The sequence below is a fragment of the Euprymna scolopes genome, chromosome 15 (assembly GCF_053919585.1).
Source record: "Euprymna scolopes isolate OS-2025 chromosome 15, ASM5391958v1, whole genome shotgun sequence".
NCBI classification, from domain to species: domain Eukaryota; kingdom Metazoa; phylum Mollusca; class Cephalopoda; order Sepiida; family Sepiolidae; genus Euprymna; species Euprymna scolopes.
Window position 1 is genome coordinate 72,063,828 of NC_136496.1, and position 26,759 is coordinate 72,090,586.

Sequence of the window (26,759 nt, forward strand, 5' to 3'; positions counted from 1 at the left end):
GAATCGCCTACTAAATAGAGCTAGTATAGAATTAAATACAATATTGAAACAAATATAAAATAGTGGATTAGAACACTATTAAAAAAATAATTAAAAAAAAAAAAAAATAAATATTACAAAAGAATTTTATTTAAAAAAATGCTTCTGAAGAAGGTGGGAGGTTATATAGGCCAAAATGTACAAATAATATCCAAGATTATAAGTCCAAATACCAAATTATGCATTGTAATAGGTATTTTTTCAAATTCTTTTGATAGATGTAAGTTTAAACAAGTTTTCTCATACTTTTTTTTAAAACAAATGAAAATTTAGTTAAAAATCAATTATATTTGTTTACGGCTAGTAAACTATTAATTTAAAAACTATTAATTCAAAAAATTATGATCGGTTTGGAAAATTATGATCATGAAGAAAAATAGAAAAAAAGGGTTCTTGACCTTCGAGCCAGGATCAAAGTGTAGTATTTGTTCTGATGCTGCATTTCACTTCACATTTTTTTTGTCTCGGTTAATGGAGGAGAAATCCTTCATGACTGATGCATTTATTTTTTGTTACTAACTACAGTGCCCCTTTTTAGGGGAGTTGTCTCCCTCACCCCATTAAAAACGGACTGCGTCTAACTCTGCCCTCGTGGGGAGGCAAATAAACATTATATATGAAGAATATTCATATTTTTTATGGCTAAAACATAAAAACTAGAATACTTATACCAGTTAACATTTATCAGAATCTTAATAGCAAGGTCTTGTCGAAAAATTATATCTAAACTTTACATGAGCAAATGCATATGAAAATTAAAACAAAAATATTCAATAACATTAGAAATAAACTATGCATTACACACCATATTCTAAGGACCTCACACCACCAGATTACTAACTCTTAAGTTAGTAAATCATTTAAGTTGATTAACTTTAAAAAATTATTTTTCAAAACCATTGCTAGAACTTATTTCAAACATGGCATTAGCTTATTAATGGATAAAAAAGGTTATGAAGAAGAATAGGAACTACATTGATAATCGAATAAATCTAATAGCTTTTTTGTTGTGCCTTAACAAACAGCCATAGCTTTTATTCCAGATTAAGATATAGTTTATTTTTTGAGAAACATACATAACTGAATTTGATCAAATTTAGTAAAGAATAAATCTATATTTTAATAAAGATTAGAAAATTTTCAAATATAAATCAGTTATTTTACTGCAGGAAAAAAGAAAAAAAAATATTGTTTATTTTTTTTAAATTAAGTTAAAATTATTTTTATAAGTCTTGCCCAGAAACTAATACTTTCGTCCAGATGAGGCATACACTTGCTGATGAGGTTAATAAATACAACTGGGATTCATATAAATAAACAAGTTAAAATCTATTTGTTTTCAAGAAAATTGAACTACAGCCAATTGTGTCATTAACAAAGAAAACACTTATGTACTTTAAAAAATATAAATATATTCCAAAAATAAATTCATGTGTATTTATATCAAAAAAGGAAACCAAAACAAAAAATAAAATGGCTGTTTTGTCATATAAAACATAGCAAACTAATTTCTGACCGATGAAAAGCAAAAAAAAAAAAAAAAAAGCCAATAATGACGTTCGTGAGAACGGTATCTGAATATAAAGTCTACAATTTACAGACAGACACATTCCTTATGGCTAAAAGCTAGTCGGTTTGCAGTAATTCAGACAAATAATATGCTTCTCTGATACCATCTGGAGCTGAATTCAACAAGGGTAGAGGCAGAGATTGGTGGGTCATCTTCCAATAGACAATCTGCCATCTTTGCTGCAACTCAATCTTTGGCAGATTTCCAAAAATATTTGCCAAAGTAGATTTGTTTCACTTTTCATTGACTGCAAGATTCCTCACTGTCAGCTGTTGAGTTACCCACCAATTCCATGTGTCCACACACTCAATTCACATTGACACAAACCAGACGCCTCGTTCACAAAATGAAACAGATCAACAAGGAATAAGAGCTGAAATACAATAAATATATCAAAATTCTCTAATTACTGGTTTTTGGGGCTTTTTTTTTTTTTTTTAAGAATTAAGATCTGGATGTTTAAAAGTCAAAGGTTAACATTAACAATTATTCCAGTAATACACTTTTTTGATTATAGTTACAAGTTTAAATGTTTATAATTATTTCAGTCATGGATTTTTAGAATTATTTCACTAAAACAAATGTTTTTTTTATTATTTCATTATCATAAAATTGTGAAAAAATGTTTCAAATTAATAAACGTTAAAATATTTCATGGTAATAGATATTTGTAAAAAAAAATTGTTTAAAGGAAAAGTCTTTTTCATTCTCATTTGTAAAATAAATTATTTCACATTCACAGAATTAAAAAAAAAAAAAAAAAATTATAGTCAAATTTAAAAAATATTTCAGCGTTTCTTTTGTAGTTTTATTTTTGTTTTTACTATTTCATACATTTAAGAAACATTTCAATCAAAAATTGGATGTTTAAAATAATTATTTTCTAGTGTCATAATTTTTTTTTTTTAAATCACGGTTATAGATTTAAAAATACAACTTATTTGATAGACATAAATGTCAAAAAACTATTTCATAATCAGATCGAAAAGAAATTTCAGTCAAGCATTTTTTAATTATTTCATAACTATTAAGGATGTACAGATTAGCGAATTGGCAGATTACCGATTAATTTTTTGTTGTCAAAAATTATACTAATATTAATTAAATTATATTGTAAGCAAAGACAAATTAACTCCTTTTTTGTTTGCTAGTGAAAATTTATCAAAGAGGCATGATGTGCTGTTAACATGTAGCCTTTTACAACTGCACTGAATTTGAGGCAAATAGATGTAAGCATATGGAAAATTTCCCTATTGAACTAACATTACTTTGGACTTTAAATTATTGTCAAAATAAATCGCTACTTCATCTTTCAAATTACATGTTGGGGAAATGTACAGTAAATTGCAACGGTGTGTGAGCCGAAAATAAAGCATTCTTCATTAGTCATATTATTGATTGAGATTGTCGGACTGACTTCCTCATCTTGGTTGTTATTGTCACAACGTTTCGGCCGTTTTGCCCTCCGGCCTTCGTCAGATGAACGGTTTGTTAGGAGTCTCAAACCCAACCCTTTATTATTATTACGGGGGTACCGTGTTCGGACTCCAGCTAGGCTTTGGGACATAGTTGCTGATTCTCTGTTTTTCAATGTTACTTTTTCACTGGGTAACTGTAAACTTTGATACAACGTCTAGGACCACTCGGCCATATGTCACTAGGACGTAATAATAATAAAGGGTTGGGTTCGAGACTCCTAACAAACCGTTCACCTGACGAAGGCCGGAGGGCAAAACGGCCGAAACGTTGTGACAATAACAACCAAGATGAGGAAGTCAGTCCGACAATCTCAATCAATGAAAACAACTCATCTCAAAAATACAGACAATTACTAGTCATATTATTGTTCTTCATTTTTGGACACTTGCTAGCAATACATATATTTGTTATTTTTATGGTTTTGACAATGTATATTTTATTCAGATAAATTGCTGATTAGATATCAGACATAAGTTATTTAAATAAATAAAAAAATTAAATATTGATAACAACCTACAACCATTATGACAACCAGTTTCTGCTGGAAGTATTTTGATGTCAATCCCCAAAATAGGAATACAGCTGCCTGTAAGTTATGTTGAACCATCACATCAAAGAGTGGCAAATCAGCAAAAACTTTTACTAATATGTTAAATCATCTTAGAAATGTATATCCAAAAGAAGCAAAAGTTGCAGTAAAAAAAAGGAAGTATAATGAATATTCAAGGTCAGATATTCCCGGAACAATTGGAAGCAACTAGAAACCTCCAGCGAAAACACCAAACTACTATAGAATTAATATTGGCCAAAAAGAAAGATTGAGATGATGACCACATTATAAAAAAAAAAAAAAAAATCTGAAGAAATTATATTTAAATATTTTATATATATATATATATATATATATATATATAAAGAATGTCTATAACAGGATGGTCAATATTAATTTCTCAAATAGAACAATTTTGTACCACTTATTTCCCCTTACAAAGTTTAAAATCTAAATATAATGATACTAAATCTTATATCTAGAATCCTTATTTAAAATTTGATCAAAATCTGTTACATGATTTTGATTCATTTAACACTTATGGCTTAAACTTAAGGGGTCTTAAGATGAAATTCAGTGAATCATGCTTAATTGGTATCTAAAGACTATTGATCAAATGCAAATCTGATGTATTTAAATTTTCAAGTAGGAGCACACATTACTTCTAAAAACACTTTAAAATACTCTAAACAAACTAAAATTTGGGAAATGTGTATTGATTGATGTCATTTAATATATCAGAAAAAATCACAAGTATCTGAATTTTCACAAAAGACATCTACCGCCTTTTGAGTTAAACTAAATATAGCCCATGTATGCTCAGCAGCTGTGTTTCAAAATGTATAATGATCAGTTAAGGCGTGAATCCTATACATGCAAATATAAAAAAGATATATACATACATATCAATTTTTATGAAAGACTTATGCTTCCTTTTCCCCTCTTTAAATAATGCTAAATATACAGCCCATATTTACCTACTTTATGTCAAGCAGTTGTCTTCTAAAATTCATAGTGATTAGTTAATTATTTTAGGCGTGAATTATATATATACCAAAATAGAAACATGTCTAACTTTGTGAATGTGTGTGTATATATATATATCAAGCCCCTTTAAGAATGTTTAAGGATGGGCATTGTCTGAGAAAACTAAAGAACAGTAAACTAGCATTAATGCAACATTCATGACTGACTCTTTCGAACACTCTAGACTATCTACACCTGAATTTGGTGTTTATAAGTTGTTAATTTCCTTCATTACCATGGCAATTGTTTGGTGGCCTGGAGGTAAAGGCTTAAAACAAAAAAAAAAAAAAATTGAGTCAAAGGTGGCTTTGTGGCTGGGTTTGAATCTCCTAACCAGTAGGAATTGTCACCTCCTACACTTATGATCACGAAAGCATGAAACACTAGTGTCATATATATATATATATATATATATATATATATATAGTTATAAATAATTATTCTTCAGAGGTGATATATATATAACTATAAAAGTGAAATTCTATGTGCGTGTGTGTGTATGTGCGTACATTTCCCTACCAAATACCTCTGTCAATTTTCAGTCTACAGACTCGAGATTTGACATAAAGGGTATTGAGATTTGGGAAAATCTTTTTAATTGCTTTTCACCCAGAAATTGGATTGTCAAGGGGTCAAAGTTCAATGATTTGACCTTTGAAAACTCTGCCAATTTTGGGTCTAAACATTTGAAATTTTAGATGTAGGTTACTTGAACATGGATCAAACTTTTTAATTTGATTTGAGTCCAAAATAAATGTTAAGGGATCAAAATTGGGGTCAAAGTTAAAAAAAAAATTTGACTTCTGCGATCTCTACCAAATTACTCAGCCAATTTTTTGTCAAAACATTGGTAATTTTACATAAATTGTGTTCAGGCATAGGGAAAGTTTTTTAATTGGTTTTGGCCAAAAATTTGGCTACCAAGGGGATCAAAGTTCAAGAGATTTGACCTTTGCGGTCTCTAACAAACTATTCAGTCAATTTTGGGTCTAAACATTTGAAATCTTACATAAAGGATATTCAGACATGCAGCAAGCTTTTTAATCAATTTTTGGACGAAAATTTGGCTGCCAAGAGGTCAAAGTTGAAAGAATTGACCTTTGCAGACTATACCAAACACCTCCGCCAATTTTTGGGTCTAAACACTTGAAACTTTAGATGTAGGTTACCTGGACATGAGTCAAACTATTTAATATATATGTGCACAAAGTTATAAACAGTACATAGGGCCCGAACAAAGCCGGGCTGAATTGCTAGTCTATAATAGAAATCTCATCTGTCTAAATGCATGTATGTATGTTTGTATGTCTACTTAAAACTTTTGACGGATGTGACGGATTTTCACAAGATTGGTATCAGTTTGGCGCTCAACTCTTCAGACGACAAATATCGAAAAATCGGCTAAAAACATTAATTCCTTCACCCTAGACTAGGCACTTTTCTACAGGGAGGTGCTGCATTTTTGGCCGATATTTTCGAAAGTCATCCCCTCTAGACTTAATTTAAAATTTTGTCACTTCCAGTTTGGCAATGGGCGCAACAGCAAAGACGTCACTTTTTTTTCATGTTCTTTTCCTCCTTCGTGGTATGGGTTCAAGCTTGACTGCCTATTACCATTTATTTATTTTTTTTTTTTTTTGCTCAACACACTTTCAAACACCTGGGCAAAGCCGGGCACCCAGGCTAGTCTATAAATAAATGGGAAAAGTAGTTTGCTTGAAACATTGCTGATAAACACATATGTAAGTGTATAAGAAATAGTTATGGGATGATTCCAATATTTTTTTCCAATTCCGATACAATTACCAATTCCAATAAATCTCTAAATATTTTACAATAGAGCTGTTATTCCCCCCCCCCCCCGATTCCCATAAAAACATGTAAAATGTGCAGATATTTTATCAAGCATAAAAATAAACTTGTGGAGGAGATAATCGATACGTTTTGGTTTTACTGGTAGTTCAAAATCAATAAGGATTTATTTTATTATTACTACCAACAGTGGAAAAATTTGTTTTAAACAAAATCAAATAAAAATGACAAAGGATCGTTTTTCGCATCAGAATATAGACAAAAAAAATTTCTGATTTTGATACCCCAAAGAGTTCCAACTTCCCTATTTCCGATTAATCGCCCCCAACACTAATAAGCCTGTTAGCAACATAGAATACCAGGGTACTGAAGCGACATTACATGTGAACAAAAACAAAGGTCTTATTAAGGCATAAATCTTTGCATATCTGTTTATTTGCCCAAATCATTCACATATAAAAATCAGTAAATATAGACTTATATTTTGAGAATATATTTTTTACAAGAAAAACAGAATAAACCAAAACAGTGCTGTTAAAAAAAAAAAAAAAAAAAAAAAATGTTGGAACAGAACAGAAAAACTGAATCGGGTCAGCTGCCAAGTTATCAAAGACATTTACCATCCCAGTTATATTAAACAGCAAGTCCATATTTACTAATTTTTATATGTGAACGATTTTGAAAAATACATAGATATACAAAGATTTATATTGTAAATAAGATTTTCATTCGTTTGTTTTTGTTCATACATAATGTCGCTAACAGCCTGATATTCTACATTGACATTACTAACAGCCTTCTTATATATATATATATATATATATATATATATATATATATATATATATACACACACACACACACATACAAAGGGCTTTTATGCATCACATCACTCTCCACCTGCTTGCACTTTACACAAAGTTCACATGGCAGCAGCAGTAAGAAGGATATGGTGTTACTTTACAGTTGAGTACTCGTGTATTCACAAACTCGGCAGCCACTTCAGCTTTGGACTTCCCCACATCTTTTGGTCTAGAAGAAAAACATACAAAACATAAAATTAACGTAAAATTAAGAAAAAGAAAAAAAAACGAACAGAAGATGAAATCGCCATTACAAACATAAGCAAGCGTGTATCATATCAGGAACCATCAGACGTTCATGCACTATTTAAACGTGCTGCAATTAGGTTCCGGTACTTTAAAATAGGGTGTTGGATATAAAAGCCAGGTGCTTACAAGTCCATTTGAATAGAGAGGCAGTATTTGACAACAGAGCAGTGCTTTCCAACCCCTGTGCTGCGGCACAATGTGCCACAGCATCATTATTGGTGTGCCGCGAAATGATTGTGGAAGTTACAAGTTGTTTTAGGTGGAAAACAGCTTTCATATCATTATAATCGGTGTCGTTTGTATTAATGAATACTAGCTCACACATGATTACTTACATGATGTTAATGTTAAAATATCAAAACATAAAAAATAAAATGTGTATTAAATCGTTTGTTTAAATTGTTGGGTATTTTGAATTTTTTGATAATAAACATTGGTAAGCCATTATCATTCACCATTATTATTCTATACCAAGTACTGAATACAGGTTTTATTCATGTATATAAACATTTTCCTTATATGGTGGTCTTTATTTCTATCAATTGTAAAAAGCGTTTATGAGTGGAAAATATTCACTTTTTTGTGATGGGTGTGCCGCGAAAATTTAAAATTTAGTGTGCCACTATGTAAAAAAGGCTGTGAACCACTGACATAGAGAATAAGTGGATGGATGGCTAACTGGAAAGGGAATAGATATCTAAACTCACAAATCTTTATATAATTTAATTATCTATATATATAAAAATGTAAATCTTGGTTCGTTCTAAACGTATAAAACCATATTTCTATGTTACCAATTTATTTGAAATTTTAAGACAACCCATTTTTAGAGTCGAGGTATGTTTTTATGTTCTTAAATTTACCTCGCGAATTATTAAAATTAAAATATTAAATAAAATAAATATATTTTTTTAACCGTTACTGCGAATCTGTTCTGTTGATAAAACTGAACTTCCAGTTCAATTAATTTCACAGCCACGAATTGACGAAAGATTTCATTTTCTGTTTAGTAAGTAAAAAAAAAACAAAAAAAAACATAATTCATTTGTTAATCTTCCATATCTTTTAATTTACACATTTTTTCTTTATTATATGAGGCCAAAAAATAGTTTGTCGCTTGCTTTTTGAGTTTTTTGGAATAAAAAAAAAAAACACGATTTAAAAAAATAGCACGGATCAGTCTCTGCATTAGCACCGAAAAATGTTACTAAACATTTATTAATAATTTCTCACTTTTACAAACATTTGATTTTAAATTTCTTTTTAAATGACGACTTTTATCGACTTTTTTTTTTAAATATCCCCCCCCCCCCAATGGTATTTATTAGCCCCCCCCCCCCTCCAAAAGTGATGTTTATTCCGGAAGCTGTTCTTAAGATTTGGAGGTTGGGGGTGATTCCAAGGTGGACCTAAGCTTAAAAAAAAAAAAAAAAAAAAAAAAAAAAAAGTTTTGGGTTTGTATTACTGTACACAGATTCGAAAAAGTTGTCAAAAAACAAATATATAACAAATGTTATCAAAGGCAAGATAATTACTTTTCTACCAAACTGGATATATTTTTCGTGTTTTTATTCAATTTAACATGTTTATTCAGCTCGAAAACCATACAGTGTTTAGCGATGTATTGGAACATTCAAGATGGCGTCTTATTCTCTCTTTAACACGGTAAGTGTGGGAAAAGATGTTATAAATAAAAAAACGGATAAAATACTTTTAAAAACTCGCTCAATATATGTTACCGTGACATAGGTTGACATATATTCGGCGGGTTTTTAATAGTATTTTGTATAGTTTTTTTATTTATAACACCTTTTTCCATACTTACGGTGTTAAAGAGGGTGTGAGACGCCATCTTGAATTTTCGAATACATCGGTAAACACTGTATGTTTTTCGAGCTGAATAAATATGTTACATTGAATAAAAACACAAAAAATATATCTAGTTTGGCAGAAAAGTAACTTATCTTGCCTTTGATAACATTTATTTGTTATATATCTGTTTTTTGACAACTTTTTCGAATCTGTGTACAGTAATACAAACCCAAAGTTTTTTATGCGCACATAAGCAACAATTTTTTTTTTTATTAACTTTGTTTTTTTTACTTTTTTATTTAAAAATTAGTAAATTTCAATTGTAGCGTCTACCCCGGAACTAATTTTAGCAGTGACATTGAACATTCACCGTTTCCGGAGAGCTCCAAGAAAAAGACAAAAAAAAATTCGTGGAGTCTATTCACGCCGCTCCTTACCCGAACGAATTTTCTAAAGAAAATTAATTTATCGTTTCATCCCAACTTATCGCCAAAAACATTTGACCAGTCGGGAAGGATTTCTTCTTTATTTTCGGACTAAAAATAACATGAGTGTGATACACAAGGGCAAATAAATTCACACCTATTATAACAAGCTAAGTCTGATTATTTGTTTTTAATTAAATTTTCTAAATATTTATTTTTTTTTTTAAATTAATTTTAAGTGAGCTGTTTGTTGTTTTGCCCAGCGAGCACCTCGCTTCACAATGAATACAATAATAAATCATTTATCATTAATATGTGTTTTTGGTTTTGTGTTGAATGAAACTTTTTTTTTTCATTACAACAATAATGAACCAATTCAAATCTTCCGGCATGCGTTTAAGGGTTACGAAATTATCAATAAATCGTTTAGTTACTAAGCCAACGTCAGTAAATAAAAAAAAAATGTTATGTGCGCATGCATTAGCCTTGACTAGGGGGGGCTAAGGGAGCGACCATTAAATAATTATGCTGGTCGCCATGGAACTCAACGCCCAAGGAGTACCTAAAGTGGCACTTATGCACTTATGTTATCGTGCTATTTTTTAAAATAGTATTTTCATGTTAAATTCAAATTTTACAATATGTTTTTCTCGGTTTGTATTACTGTACACAGATTCGAAAAAGTTGTCAAAAAACAAATATATAACAAATAAATGTTATCAAAGGCAAGATAAGTTACTTTTCTGCCAAACTAGATATATTTTTTGTGTTTTTATTCAATGTAACATATTTATTCAGCTCGAAAAGCATACAGTGTTTACCGATGTATTAAAAAATACAAGATGGCGTCTCACACCCTCTTTAACACCGTAAGTTTGGGAAAAGGTGTTATAAATAAAAAACTATACAAAATACTATTAAAAACCCGCCGAATATATATTGAGCGAGTTTTTAACAGTATTTTGTCCGATTTTTTATTTATAACACCTTTTCCCAAACTTATCGTGTTAAAGAGAGCATCAGATGCCATCTTGAATGTTCCAATACATCGGTAAACACTGTATGGTTTTCGAGCTGAATAAATATGTTACATTGAATAAAAACACAAAACATATATCCAGTTTGGCAGAAAAGTAACTTATCTTGCCTTTGATAACATTTATTTGTTATATATTTGTTTTTTGACAACTTTTTCGAATCTGTATACCAACCCCTTTTTCTTTTATTAATTTATTAAATGAAAGTACAGATAAACCGGTCGGTTTCTAATGTGATGAAAATCTAGCCCCCCCCCCCAAAAAAAAGGGGGTACTCTGGATAATAACAAAACATTAAAATTGCCTCAGTCTCGAAAGATTTCTTCTCTACTGAACGAGGAAAAAAACGGTGAAGTGTAGTTCACCTTCTGTTTCTCTCCCCCTCTCTCTTCCTCTCTTAATATCTCTCTCTATCCATCTCTCCCTTTCCCTCTCTCAATCTATATTTCTCTCTATATCATCCTCTCCATCTCTCTTTGAGCCCCTTTCTCTAACTCCCTCTATCTCTCTCCTTTCCTCTGTCTCATCCCTCTCTGTTTCTAACTCTCCCCCTCTGTTTATCTATCAATCCCTTTATCTCTCTATCTCCTTCTATTTTCTATCTATATATCTTCCTCTCTATCTGTCCATCTCTAATCCCTCATCCTATTTTAGTCTCCTAAATTAATTACAGTGAATAAGGCATTGTCAAAACATGGATAAATCCTATTTTAGTCACATAATTAACTGACTGTGAGAATAGAAGTTATTTGGAAATTACTGCTACCTTGAACAGCACCAGAAGTAACTGGTAAAACCTTTCTAATTAAATTGATTTTGGCAGCCATTTGGTAAGAAAATGACATAGCCTTAGCCCTTGCTGCATGAGGAATACCTGCGACCTTGCTGCCAAGTATAAGAATTATTTATTCTACTTTAAAACATTCAATTTTTCAAAAATATCATGTTCGACATCTCCAAAACATCCAATATGGGGAAAAATATTGCAGAAATGCAAACTTATTGTTTAGGATGAATGCACAATGGTACGCAAAAAATCACTTGAGGCTCTTGGTCGATCCTTGCAAGATTTGCGTGGCAATGTCAGACCATTTGGGAATGCAGTAATATTGCTTGCAGGAGATTTCAGACAAATGTTACCTGTTATTCTTCAATCAACACCAGCAGATGAAATAAATGCTTGCCTCAAATACTCTACTTTTTTGTTCCATGTGAAGCTATTAAACTTAACTCAAAATATGCATGTCCAGTTGCCGACTGTTCGATCCGCACAAAAACTTTTGCATCACTTGTGGGAAATTGGGTACGAAAAAGTGCCAGCTGATCAGAGTTAAGGGCAAAATTCTTTGACTTTTAACTTCTGTAATTTCTGTAATTTTATTTCATCAAAAGAATAGTTAGTTTAAAATGTTTTTGCAGATATTCAAATTATAAGAATTCCATTTGACTGAGTGAATGAGCTATTCTTGCAGGTCAATACAAAGATGCTCATGAACTTAACGCTATTATTCAATGTAAAATTCCAAGTGAGGTAGTCAAATACAAATCCATCGACACTGTTGTGAAAGCAGATAAAGTGGTTAATTATCAAACAGCTATATTTGCCAGGGATGCCACCGCATGTATTGCAACTGAAATTTGGTGTACTAATTATCATGTTGTGAAATATAAACCAATCCAAGCTTTGCAATGGCACATAGCTTGCAGTAAAAAAAAAAATTAAACAATATCATAAAAACAACAATCTTAACAGGACCTTTCACAGATGAATATATCTCATTCCGTGCATTCCTATAATTCCACCGGATACATCATTACACTTTAGAAATTGAACTTTCCAATTTTATTGTCATTTGCAATAACCATCAACAAAGCACAGAGAACAATCTTTACAATTGTGGGCCTTACAGTTACACACTGACTGTTTTTTCACATAGACAATATATATTACGTATTCAAGAGTCACCACACCGGAAAATCTCTATATCAGCTAAGAAAATGGAACAACAAAAACGGTGTACCCATGCAAAATGGAAAATTAAACCTATAAGAAACATGCTTTTTCTCATGTTGGAACTTTTTCCATTGTGCAATTTGAGCCACAGCAACGCGTGGCAGGGTACAGCTAGTATATATATATATATATATATATATATATATATATATACTGTTTTTAAAATAAATAAATAATACGTCCAAATAAAAAATGGGCGACTTTCTAAGAAAAACACTGGTTCTCCGAGGCGGATACATAAACATTACTATCGTTTAAAAAAAATCAAAACAAAAAACACTTAAACAGATGAACAATAAAAACGAAGCAGTAAATCGTCTATGGCAACATAGTGGAGTGGATTAGGGCGCTGGACTGAAATACATAAGGTCCAAGGTTTGAATCCTACCAACAGTCAAGCTACGCTGAAGAGGAGTAGAGCTCCGAGACACGCGTGTCCGTTGATTAGGGTTTTTAAAAATAACAAATAAATATATATATATATGTTGTTGTTTTTTTAATTTTTTAACATATTTGTTATGATTTAAAAGGAGGAAAAATTTATTTTCTCACACTTCAGATAATATATTATCTGAACCTTTCTATTGAGTAGAAATGCCCACCAACCATAAAAAAACGTTTTGAATAGTTCAAGATGTCGAGGTAATTAAATGGTCATATTTTAAAAATCAAAACACCCTCAGTCCTCAAAATGCCACATGCTTTAATAAATAATGATATATTTTGAGAGTTTTTAGCAAAATAATAAAACGGCCATTTTGCACCAGATTTTCTACCCTCACTGTCTTTAGAAGTTTGGTACCACTGTTACATAATAAAGAAATATTTATTTTAACATAAAACATACAAATAATATTTACACATAAATACAACTATTTAGTGCTAGTGCTACTAGTCTTGAAAGTGATTATTAAGGCTGTGACAACAGAATATTCTTTTCATTCTTTTGACTCAAGTTTATATCCGAGACACTAAGATAGTCAATCAACCAAAAATCACATCAGTCTATATAAAAACATAAGATATTAACAGATATATACTCAAGAGTCAAAACAATGAAAAGAATATGCTGTTGTCATAGCTCTAGTGATTATAAAGTCAATAGCGCTGATGGCAAAAGGGAGATAATAACTACTAACTTCAAATCGAATGTTTTATGTATGGGTAAATCTAATAAAAAATATTAAAATATAGTTTTTGGGGGAGTAAGAAAATATATAGAAATCTTTGTATTTAGCGAAATTCCAGTTTCTTCAAACAATGCGTTGGCTTTTAAGGAGTTTCTTTTGGCTGGATTTTCATCCTAGAAACATTAATGGGGTTGTTAACAGTAAGTTAACAATTTAACAACTAACACGGCTGCTAATGCAGCATCCTTATATAGTTTTCTGCATGGAATTTACTTGATTATTCCAGATTGTTCTGAAAATGTTCTAAATAGAATAATTTAGTATTCTATTCCTTTTTATAAAGAAAATGGAATGCTGTAACATTTTTCATAAAAAAAATGCCCTCTCATAGCACTTCCTTTTGAGGAATTTCATCATAAAATTTGGAAAACAATTAGAAAAAAACATTCATCTCGTTTATTATTAGGGTATAAAATAAGTTTGTCCATTTGCTTTTTCTTTTGCCGTCTTAAAAATAAATCTTTAACATAATGTGTTTGAAACATTTTTTTCTAAATATTTTTATACTCCAAGTAATGAGTAAACTAATGTTTTTATTATTTTTGTGCGTTAAAAGTATAATTCTGTGTTGATTTCTCTTTTGGTACAATCGTTTTTAAACAAGGACTCCTTCCCAAAATTGCAACCAGTTTTCAGCTAAAGTAAACAATTTTACTAGTTTCACTGATAATAAACTAGCCAGCAGCAGTTGTTGATCTTGGTTGTTAGTTTAAAGACTTTTGTAAATTACATTTATTTTCAAAAAAGAAAAAAAAATTTTTTAAATTAATGTGACTTATGATTCTTTCATAAAAATTTCCTTCAGGGAATACTGGTTTTCAATTTTAGCTGCTAATTAAAAAAAAAAAATTCTACTCTTTTAGGTGATTACTTTTAAATACCCCCCCTCCCCAATAAAAACTTAGTGGGGAGGGGGGACTGACAAAAATAATTTAGAATAGAGGAAAGGACAATTTTCGCATATAAATTCAATGTATAATGAACCTGCATTTCTTCCCCATTTTTGCCTTTTAGAGCAGCTTTTTTTATGTTTCAATTTGGAAAGTTTATATAAAATTATGCCACCACTAAATCTAGGTCAAAGTGACAACCCCACCTCCTAAAAGGTGCCTCCCTTGAATCTGTCATATAAATAACTTAAAATTTGAGTAACAAGTCCCCCCCCACCCAAAATCTTCAATACTACCACTAACCCTAATCCTGAATTGCATCCAATTCAAAATAAAAACCTTTCATAACTATCACTAACAGTAAGTCCAAGTGGCAAGCCCTCTTCCCTCGTACAAACCGTCTTAAAACACATAATAAAAAGACCCTGCCCTCCTGTATAAAAAAAAAACCAAACGCACAACTCTCCTAGAAAAATAAATTAACTGTTCTAAAATGCTAGAATGGCCTAGAAACGGTGAATTAGTTTACATTAAATTTATATGTAAAACTAACCTCCACTCTAAAATTATTTTTTCTTTCTGCCAAGTTTTCAGGATGTTTACATATAATTGCTAATAGCCCTGCCACCATTTACCTACTAAGAGCCTCTTGAAAACATGCCTAATTGTCGAATAATAGAATTCATTTCCCATAAAAAAAATGGTTAACTGCTCTAAACGGTTAAAATGGTTTTAGATTATTTTACAATAAATTTTTATATTAATTTTGGTTTTTTTTGGGGGGGCGGGGGTTTCTGCAAAGTTTGTCAGTATGTTCCTATGTAATTGCCTAAAAAAAAGGGAATCACATTTTTGAGAGGCAGGTGGGGATGATTTAGTAGGTGTTAATCTACAATAATACCAAAGAAATCTTGGAATTTTTAACACAATACTAGTATTAGATTTCAGTTTAATGTACATTAAATGTATTACAAATTTTGGGGGGAATTCTGATTTTTTTAATGAATACACGGAATTTTTTTTTTATGGTAGTGCAACATATTTATGTGCATTTACTACAGATTATGGAAACCATTAATTTCTTGAGATTTTCAGTGTCATGTTCGGATTCCTTGCACAAAAGTACATTTATTTATAAGTCCATTGCTTAATCTCATGTTTTAAGATATAGCATTTTTACTGAAAGAGTAGTGTAAAAATGTGACGAAATGCATATGGTCTTAAAAAGGGAAAAATATCCAAATGTGTGAGACAAAAATAGTCCTTTCTTATTATTATATAAAACTTCTATTTTTTAGTCAGATAAAAAAAAAATTCTTAGATCAAACTCTTTCTATGTATGCCATTATTAAGATATTTTAATCAATTTAAATTTTTTCATGTATATTGCTATTGAACTACTCCAACAGTTGGGTTACAAAAAAATAAAATAAGTAAAAGCAAGAACAAACCAGAAACTTTTAAATCCTTAAAAACAGACAGGAAACTTGGCCTCTTGGCAAGGAGCAAAGTGGAGAATATGTTCTGATGCAGCAACTTTTCTGTCCTAGGTCGGTGAAGGTGAGATCTTAGATGGATGCGATTTTTTTTTTTTAGAGCTGAATTTTCCCCAGATTAAAAACTGGCCTTGTAAGGAGTCAAGTACACATATCAGGAACATAATAACCGAGGGGCAAAAATAAACAAATTACCAGTAATTTTGCCATGTTGGCATCAATGTTTTCCTTAATCTCATTAATGAATCTCTAAGACAGTGTGGATCACAATCTCAAAGCTTAAGCCTGATAGAAGCCATAATCTTGACACTATCCAATCAGCCAGAGTTAGAGTTCTTCATCCCGTCTTGGTCTGCCTTTTAGCAAACCTTTTCAATTTTTCATTGGAAGAAGGAGTGATCTTAAATGATTATCAACCTGTCAGTCTTGTCTCAATGATTTGCAAAGTCATTGAGGTCATTCTCCAGTAGGTAAACATGAATCACTTCCTAGCCTCAAATGCTATTTTCTACATCGCAATATGCATCACAATTTCTGAATTTTTGAGATGAGGATTGACTATTTCATATATTTCCGTCAAACTCGGGGAATCTTTCTATTGACCTCTGGATTCTACACAGAATATTTTTTACTTGCCGACCCATGGCGTAGTGGATAAAGTACTTGATAAATTCAGTTCTAAAGTTACACTCTTTTGGAGGCTGAAGGTTCAATCTCAGTGTGAACGTCATACCATGGTATTTCGTTATGTTTTCCTTCTCAGCTCTGTTTAACCCAGCATCATTGGGGATTCTAACTTCCAAGGTTGCTTCTTTCTCCTTTTCCCATATCACTATGTTAGATTTAATAGCTATGTTTTCTAGGTATGTAGTTGTAGGGATTGCATAGTCATAGTGGATGGTGTATGACTTATTTTCAACTGTTCTTGCTGGTAAACATGTTACCAGAACTTGCTGCTGCATTAGATATTCAACTTTTTACAGGGAGGTTAGTGGAGATATTTACACTCTCCATTGTGTTTCATTGTATATTAAGAGTTATTATGTGATTTGAAATAAACAATTATATATATATATATATATATATATATATATATATATATATATATATATATATATATATATATATATATATTATTTTGTGTTGTCTGTCCCCTACTCTTTAAGATTTTTCTTAACTAATCTCACTAATCTTCTGATTGTAGAGTAAATTTTAGAGTAGAAAGTGTATCTTGAGTTTACTTTCATTTGCCGCATAATTTTCGCTTTCCTTGTTTTGTTCTCACATTCTATAGGCGGTATTTCTAACAAAGGGGGGAGAATTGCTGTTTTCTAGGTCCAAATCTATTCCTCTTACATTTATCATTAGCCGGTTTTAGACCTTTCAAGTAGTATTTTTTTTCTCTTCTTTTCTAGCTCCTTACATCAAGTAGCTTCATGCCTTGTCTGGAGCGATTTCGATGCATAAAAAAGTATAAATTTTTTTTTTTAAATCACAATCCTCCTTCTCACATCTCTTTCCTTGGATTTCATACTCTCTCTCTCTCTCTTCCTCTTTATAATTTGTCACTTCCCTAAACCATTTCCACCTATTTCAATAAGTTCTTATATAGTTATTTCCATGGAAGGTGGTCAACTGAGCCCAATGTTTGGTTTCTCCTTTGAAGACTTTTTCAGCAAGAATTTATCTGTCTACCATAACAGAAGTATTTTTCTTTCTCTCTCCATATGCCTGACAGCAAATGAGTTTTCCAGGAAAAGAGTTTTTCAATAGCTTCCCATCTATGAAATTTCACAGGTCTACTTCCCTGCAATTACATTATTATCTTCAAGCCCAATGTCAACAAATACTTGTCATAAATAATCACATTTAAGTCATTCTATTTATCATTTTCAATCTTTTCAGAATATTCTTCATTTAACTAACCATCCATGTCATTAACCCTTATCCTCAAGCTGCATTTGACCTTAAGTAGTAATTCGTTTGTGTAAAAAAAAAATAAAAGTAAAAAGGAAAAGGACTATTGTCATTGTGATAGTTTCTTTAATAAAATAAGGTAGGTTCAAACCCATTTTTTTTTTCTATTTAAACCACATGTTAAGATTTTTCTATGGAGGCCAGGCACGAACACAGACCCACACAATTTTATTATACCATCCCTATTTAAGTTAAAACATACTTATCAAAGTATTCTTATGTACATCTATATCAAAAACGCTTGTCAACGTTTTTTTAATTTTTAATTTTTTTTATTTCCATACTTTGAACCAAGCACGAACGCAGACTCCACAATTTTAATGAACCACCGTTCTGCCAGATCAAACATACCCATTCCTGTGTCTCAATACATCTTCTATCATTATATGTAATTAGTTTTTGAAAATAGTCAACCATATAGGAGCCTATTCGTGACCAGACATACACAGACGTTCAGCTTTATGTATTATATATATATATATATATATATATATATATATATATATGATGGCAAAAGAGAACATGTTTAGAAGCAACAATGGTTGGACATGTTCACATTGATGTGTTTACAAAGACAAAATGCAGATGTTTGGTATTAAGGCTAATCTTTAGCCTCTGTGCATCGTAAGTAACTGGTTTCATCTAACAATAGCATTCAATTCATTTGTTTGTACTTACTGGGATTTCACCCTACTTTGCCAAATGTACAAAGACTCAAACAAAAAAATAAAAACAGTCGAAATGTCAAAAAAGCACTTATTTCAAGTAAAACAGTCGCTTTGTAGTAATTTCACAGTAAAGGGAGAGAGAGAATGAGGGGCGGGGCAAACATGTTTCATTTATACAAATGCTTGTTTTTTTTTTTTTGTACCTATTTATAAATAAATTATAAATGTGGCCTTTAAGTTATTTCATTGTTAAGAACTTAAAATTTGTTGGAGTCTTTCTTTAACAATTTAAAAATCCGACAGGTTCTTAAGTTCGGTTTGTTTTGTTGTTAGTTTTACAGAAAGTTTTTTTTCTTTGAATGTTGATTTGTGCATTTCTTTTTTTTTTTTTTTTTTTTTTTTTTTTATATGGCATATCAATCTCAGTCTTCATTAAGACATGCATCTAGAAGAAAGAAAACGTTGATGAAAAACCCGAGATCTATTGTCTGCTGTCTTGTTGCAGCCATTGCACCGGCTGAGATAAGCAGTTGAACAAAAAAGCGTGGTTGGTTCTGCACAAAATCTTCACCACTATACATAAGTCATCCATATGGATTTCCAAACAATTTAATTGTGGCGAACGTCATATGTTGAAATTGACGGGAGTATCATCATATCAAACATTTTCAGGTCACATAATAATGCCGAACACTTTCAGTTTGCTAAATATTTTATGTCTCAAGTTCAGATCTTCAAATTCATGAAATTTGCTTTGACTATGTGGTAAATGTATGTAAATATACAATCGGATGCAGTTCAATATCACTGTCATACACTTCTTCATGGTTAGTACATTGAACACAGTAGTCATCTGTTGCCATCTTGCAGGTGGAGATTATTATGAAAACTGTCCTGAATGTAAAGTCATTCTTGAAATAGAAGAATGTAGTTCAAGCAAAAAAAGATGGTTAGAAAAATTTTCACAGAAAAAGAATTGATCAGCAGAAGCTTAGTGGTCTTGTTTTTAGATGCAAAGATATCACTGAAGAATTCAATGAGATTCAGTATATTTTTTTTTTAATTAATTTGGAATTATTTTTGGAGACCAGTAATTTGTATAATTTATTTTATTTAATTATTTAGACTATTATCCTCATCTTGTAGTTGTTTTTACAATGTTTCAGCCAATTATTCCTGTAGCCTTCATCAATTATTGCCTTCAATAGTTGTCATCTCATGGTTTGGCCAACTAATCCTTTGACTGGCTTTGGATGGGATTGAACCCGCTTTCTCTAGACAATGCTCACCTAGAATCCTAGATAATCTGCATCTCTATCCACTGTGGATACAGAAGATTAGTTGACCAAACCATGGTAAGATGACAACTATTGAAGGCAATAATTGCCGTGGATGTAGTTGGAGAATTTGACATTTTTATCCCGTCACAGTTAACCTGACAAAGGCCAAAGGAATAATTGGCCAAAACATCATAAAAACAACTAGAAAAGATTCAGTATATTTTATAAAAATGTTCTAGCATCTAATTGATACATTCTCATCACACATGGTTATAAATAGAATCCCCAAAATTTATGAGGCATACCCTTCTAATATGCAAAAAATATTGCAATGCTAACTTTCAGTTTATTTGAAAACCAACTGAGCAGAAAATTCTTACTTCTGATGAGAAAATTCTACTTCTGGAATAATAGGATGAAGATAAATATATAAAAAATAAATATGCACTGCAGGTAACATTATATTCAAAACAGATGGACTCCAAATATGTTCTACTCTGGATCAGAATGGACCCAAGAGTAATTGCACACTCTCTCAAAGCTCCAAAATTGAGATCTTGCAATCAAATATCTCATCTATGTATACCACCAAACAGATTCTATTTAACCAATAGATGGGGCTCCAACAGGTACTATCATTCCGGAGTCAGAATGGACCTGGAAATAATTGCAATTAAGGAATTGACTTCACACTCCCCAAAGCCCCCAAATTGGGACCTTAGCACCAATCAGGTGATGGTGGCTAAGTGGTTAACATGGAGTAACAACATGTGTATAACAAGTTCAAATCCAGTTCATTCCACAAAAACACTTTCACTTAAGGATGTTGGCAACCTTCATGTGGTCACTCCCTTAAGTGCCCGATGTCTTTCTAGAAAGAAAGACAACTAGAAAGAAAGACAACTAGAAAGAAATAAAGGTCAACAAAAATAATCTGATTCATTTGAAATGATAGAATGATGCTGAAAAACGAAAACCGCAACACCAGATGTACAGTATAGTTTGAAAATCATTAACGCATGAAAATAATAGAAACACAATACAAAACACATTCTAAATTCAGTTCATTTACTTTAAAAAACAGTAAAAGAGAACAAGAATACTTGGACAAGTAATACAGTAATTAGAAAATAACATGCAATGGATCCAATTTATTCCCTTTCATTAACAGCCGGTCACACTTTGAAAAAGTCTATGTAAAGACCATTTTCGTGGCACAAAACAAGCAGTACAATGACCCGTGTGATATTTTACAAAGTTGTGATTTGATAATAGTAGTTCTTTGATTTTGTTGGTTCTTTTTGGTAGGAGTAACAACACTTTTCCAGAATACTATTCACCAATAAATAAAGATGTGTCACACAAAGTCGTTTGAATATACAAAGAAAAGCTTTACTGCCAAGCATACAAAACACAAATGTAAATACAATATGGAAGAGTCAATCATTAAACAGACAAGAGGGGCAAATAACTGTCATACTTAGAGTTATTGCCCCTGAACAATAATTATGCTCATGCCCTAATACTGGTAGGATGCTTTTTCCTTCTCTTCTTTCTTGAAAAAGGCTAATCGAATTAGGCATAATGGAATTAAAAGTTTGAAAATCTTTCAGGGCGGTTGGTTTCACCCTAAATCTGGAATGCTAAGCATATCCATACATATTTGCACAGACATTTATCTTTATCATGTGGCAGAAATCAATTGAAACACAGGGCTGGTTGGTTGGTTGCCTGCTTAGTTGTAATCTATTATTGCTAGTCATGATGTGTATGGTAACCTAGATAGCAGGCTTGGTATGCAAGGCCAAGTCGCTATCATCCTCATCACCTGTCTGGATATCTAGGATTAATCCCTAGGGTATGACCTGCATTATTTGTGATTCTGAAGCAGTCATTATTGCGGATTTTGTATGTGTTGACCCTTAATTAGGAGCCGGCAAACTTCTGAATGAAGACGCAACTGTTTTGCTTGGATGACACCAACTCATTATTCCAACTGCTTTGCTTAAATGTTAACAGATATTAGTTTTTGTCAGGTCACTGTACAGATACACAATATCGCCAACATCTGTTCCTATATTTGCTCTACACAAGCGGTTGAAAGCCTTAGAGCATGTACTGTAAACATGGTTGGCATTGCACTTGCGATGTTGTTCTTTCATCAAATCCATATCATTGAAGTGAATGTGTTAGTCAATAAACTAGCTCCGATGATACAAAATCTCGTGGGGGCAATCCAAATGATACAACTACCTTTCAGTGCACAACAAGCTACAGATAATGAAACTGTAGAGAACTACAATGCTTGCTGAATGTCTTTAATGATTTTCTTAGCAACAGGATTGCTGTTAGGGTCTCTATTGAGATATGGTGAGTGAGCAGTTTCCACATTGTTTTCAAGGGATTTGAAGTTAGGAGCAGAGCCTGTCCTTACAACTGCATATGGATTATTGGTGGGTCTGAATAGCAAGCAGGCCTTTTGAATGGTATCTCACGTCTTCTTTTGTTCATCAGAAATAAGGAGTTTGATTATGCATCAATTAACATACTCCCGGAGAACAAAAATCAGTTGTTTGTCCCTTATGACAATGAACCCAAGCCCAAACATATTCAGGATGAAGGGGTGGGGTCTTTACTGAACCGAGGCACAACTATTAGTGGGGAACTTCAATGATGTGCAATAGTGACATGTAGATACAATCTAGTTCACAGCTTCAACCAATTCCAAGGCTTTGAAGTATCAGTTCACAACCTGTTGCATTTGCTGTTTGGAGGATTACCATTGTTTAATATGTAATGCCATTAATAAGGCATGGAGAGTATGTTGTAGGGCGACAATTACATCCCATTGTGGGCAAAGGGATTAGTCTGACAAGTCACTACAAGGCTATCTTCAGTCAATGTGGCTATTTGAAGATGCCTCTCCAATGTTGTTAAGTCGCTTTGAAGGGTGGGTTCTCTGCATCAATTATGCCCTTATTTGTCTGAAGTCAGCATTCATTTTGGATCTCTGATGATCTCAGCAAGTGAAGTCCTAAGTATGACCGCCTCTTTCAGCTGCCACATGAAAAAGCAGATTTGACATGTTGAGGAGGCTGTAATCAGGAGCATTATGGCCGGCAAAATCAGCAAGATGTTGGATAGAAGCCTGGAAATGGTAGATGGTTGACAGGTATAATGTCAATCTATGGCTGGTTGAGAACTAACCCTGGCAGAGCTATTCATAGACCTGAACATAAATCTTGCTATTGCTCCAACAATAGCCAATACCTTAACTTCATACAGTATCCAGAGGGGCTGATGGGTATGTAATCTCACAGAAACATGACCACAGAGCAGTAGCTTCTCTTATCGATCTGCATACACCAGAGTGCTAAATGCTATATTGTTTAGCAGATATTTTAGCCACAATCCACAACTGGACAAGGTATTTGAATGGTCTTTGCCGAAATCAAGTGCTAATGAGCAACAATGAAGGCTTCTTGTAAGTGGACAGACCACTTTACTGCACCTTGTGACTCTTCTGGCTCTGGTTACATCTAATAGGTTAAGGAATTGGGAACAGTTGAAATGACATGGTTTAAAATCTTATGCGCTTCAATGAATGATAGGCTGACAAGAGTTAAGTGTAATAATTCTGTAAGATTCAGATAACAAAAAATCCTTCCAACCACATCCATTCAAGGATGGACGTTTGCTTTGGGCATATAGTTTTGCTAGCTGATAATTTTAAATTGTCTAGAGACAAAGTGTTGAGGATTGTGCCAAGCTAAAAATAGGCCCTCAATGCTGTTCCCACTACAGTAAAGATCATTGGCAAGTTTTGCTACATATTCCTTTATCAGTAGGTCACCAATCACTATTCATACATCAAGTTACTTCAGAGCTGTCCCCAAAACTGGCATGTCCATCAGATGCATGGTGTAGATATATATGCCTTTAAAAGGGACTTACAACACAATATTTCCTGACCTTTTTGTTAAGGGAACAGTAGAAAGTGTGAAATCAGTTTTGATAATACATTATCACTTGCTTTATCTTCTGTAGAGTAAAATCAATGTTCAGTATGGCAGACAGCTGGGGCTTCGAATAAGAACCAACATTGAAAAATGTAGTGACTAAGATGTAGCCTCCATATGGCTTGCTTAGTAGGAAGAAGGGGTTTAATACTTCACTGCTACTTTGAAAACTTTGGACTAGGAAAACACCAATGTGTTCTAACTCCTTGAATTCGAGTTGTAATTCTCCAAAGTATGTTTTCATTATATTGGAGAAATCAACCTCAGCACTGTTAATTGTAGCTTCAAAGTGACCAAATGAGCCATTATACCCTTGTAAATTCTCTCCAAATATAGAGAATTCAGCATTAAGTTGTTGGAATCCAATCTTTTCTAATGGTGATTGGATGTCATCTAGGTTAATGTACTCTTAGTGTTTGGCCAAGGTTGGGTAGGCACTTGCAATACCAGAAACTGTTATTGTTGGAATGAATGTGAGTACTGCTTGACAAAGATATTGTGATCTCTGCATCTGTTATAATAATGTGATGTGGCTAAGCTCTAATACTATACAGCCTAAAATCGCAATGACGTTCAATGGCAAATTTGTCATTCTCACCATCAAGCATGGGGAGTTCCAAGTACTCACTGGGATAAATTATGGTTTGATGATGTTGGGCATGCAAAACATGAGCAGATTGGACATGTCTTATGTTAGATAGTCATTCATGTGTCACACAATATTTTGGATGTAGGAGACCTAACTGACAGGTCATTACTGTGTGAGAGTGGGATACCACCAAGTATCTCAGTATTGAGATACTTAATAATAATATCGCAAAATGGCACGCTACGTTCCCTCTCTCTAGAATGAAACTGGATTCTCTAATCAGATTGCACAATGAGGAGCTTTCTGGTTATCTGGTGGATTGGGAAGTGTTTGTGACCTTCACACTCGGGCACTTGGCTGCAAATGTTGAGTCAGGTTTCTGTAGCACAATTATCCACAATGATCCTCACTAGATGACGATTTAAGAATATGTCAATGTACAAGGACTGTTAAGTTTTTATTACCTTAGCTAAGGAAGAGTTACCCACTGCATAGTCAAAGTTTTTATTCACTCTGAAGCTGTTGCATTTTCATTTATGTGTAAAGGCATTTAAAATCTTGGGATAAGTAGATACCTAATTATGAAGGAGTTACAAGATTTAGCAAGCTTTGATCATGTATCGCTGATCTAATTCATGTCATTAGATTCATTGAGTGAAATTGATAGATTAAGCTATGAAAACATTGGCTCAAGTTTGATGAATAAATATAAAAAATGAAACTTTTTTTTTCCTAGACAATAATCTGGCAAACAAATATCGTCCAATTATTTGAACCAGCTATAAAAATTACACTTATTAGGATCAATATTAGTTTTGGGTCTAGTACACTTGAGCAAACTGGAAGTTTATTTTTGTTCTCATTTAGGGGGAAAAAAGTAGACAATCCAAAATTTTAACATAATTCAAAACAAGTTCAGTAAAGTAACAAAACAAAAAATATTACTTACCGAAATATTTATTGAATTAAATTTTTTTTAAATTAATATATGAGCAACAATATTTCAAAATATTTTTTTCATTTATAAAAAAAGTAACATTTTGAATTTAAAAATAATTTTAAAATAAATTTTAATTTACAAATAAAGTAATATTTTATACTTCAGAATAATTTTAAAATAAATGTTTTTAATGCATAAATAAAATATACTACCCAGTTTAGAATATGAAATGGATTGGATGTATATTTTTTTTTTTCATATAACTTTCTTTAAAAAAATATTTAAATGCAATAAACAGACAAATTTAAAATATCTTGAAATGTTTGCACTTTTTTTCGAAAGCTAATTTTTTTTTTTTTTTGCAAAAGATAAATTTCTTTAATAAAATTTTAAATGTCTTAAAATCATTAAATTTTGGATTATCTCCTTTTTCCTCAGTATAACTCTTTCAAAAATAGAGAAAGAAAAAAAAGTTTCTCAGTTAGCTAAAGTCTACTAATGTCTAAGTTTTAATTTTTAATATTAAGTTTGTTTTTTTTGTTATAAAAACATCATTTATCACGTTTTTTTGTTATATGACTTATTGTTTACATTCATGATCTTTTAAACCAACGCATTTCAGGTGAAAACATTATGTACTTACATGTCATGGTGAAATTCTTATAAATTTAAAAAATTACAAAAAATTATCCAGTAGATGATGTGCTATAAGTATTTTAAAAGAATCAACCACAATTACATTCCCAAGCCTATTTAAAGATGGTGGACCCTTACTTTAAATCAAGAGTTATCCCTCTTGTTTGTCATACTGAATTGGTAGCCCAACTATTCCAC

General features: G+C 31.9%; 1 protein-coding gene across 3 annotated transcripts in view; it reads right to left on the minus strand.

Moving 5' to 3' along the window:
* Positions 1-26,759, minus strand: part of LOC145293897 (NEDD8-activating enzyme E1 catalytic subunit-like) — a 195,708-nt gene that overhangs the window by 44,323 nt on the left and 124,626 nt on the right. For all 3 annotated transcript variants that reach the window (XM_080140674.1, XM_080140673.1, XM_080140672.1), the window contains exon 5: positions 7,428-7,508. In XM_080140674.1, the coding sequence (XP_079996800.1) occupies positions 7,428-7,508 (81 nt within the window). The remainder of the gene's footprint in view (positions 1-7,427; positions 7,509-26,759) is intronic.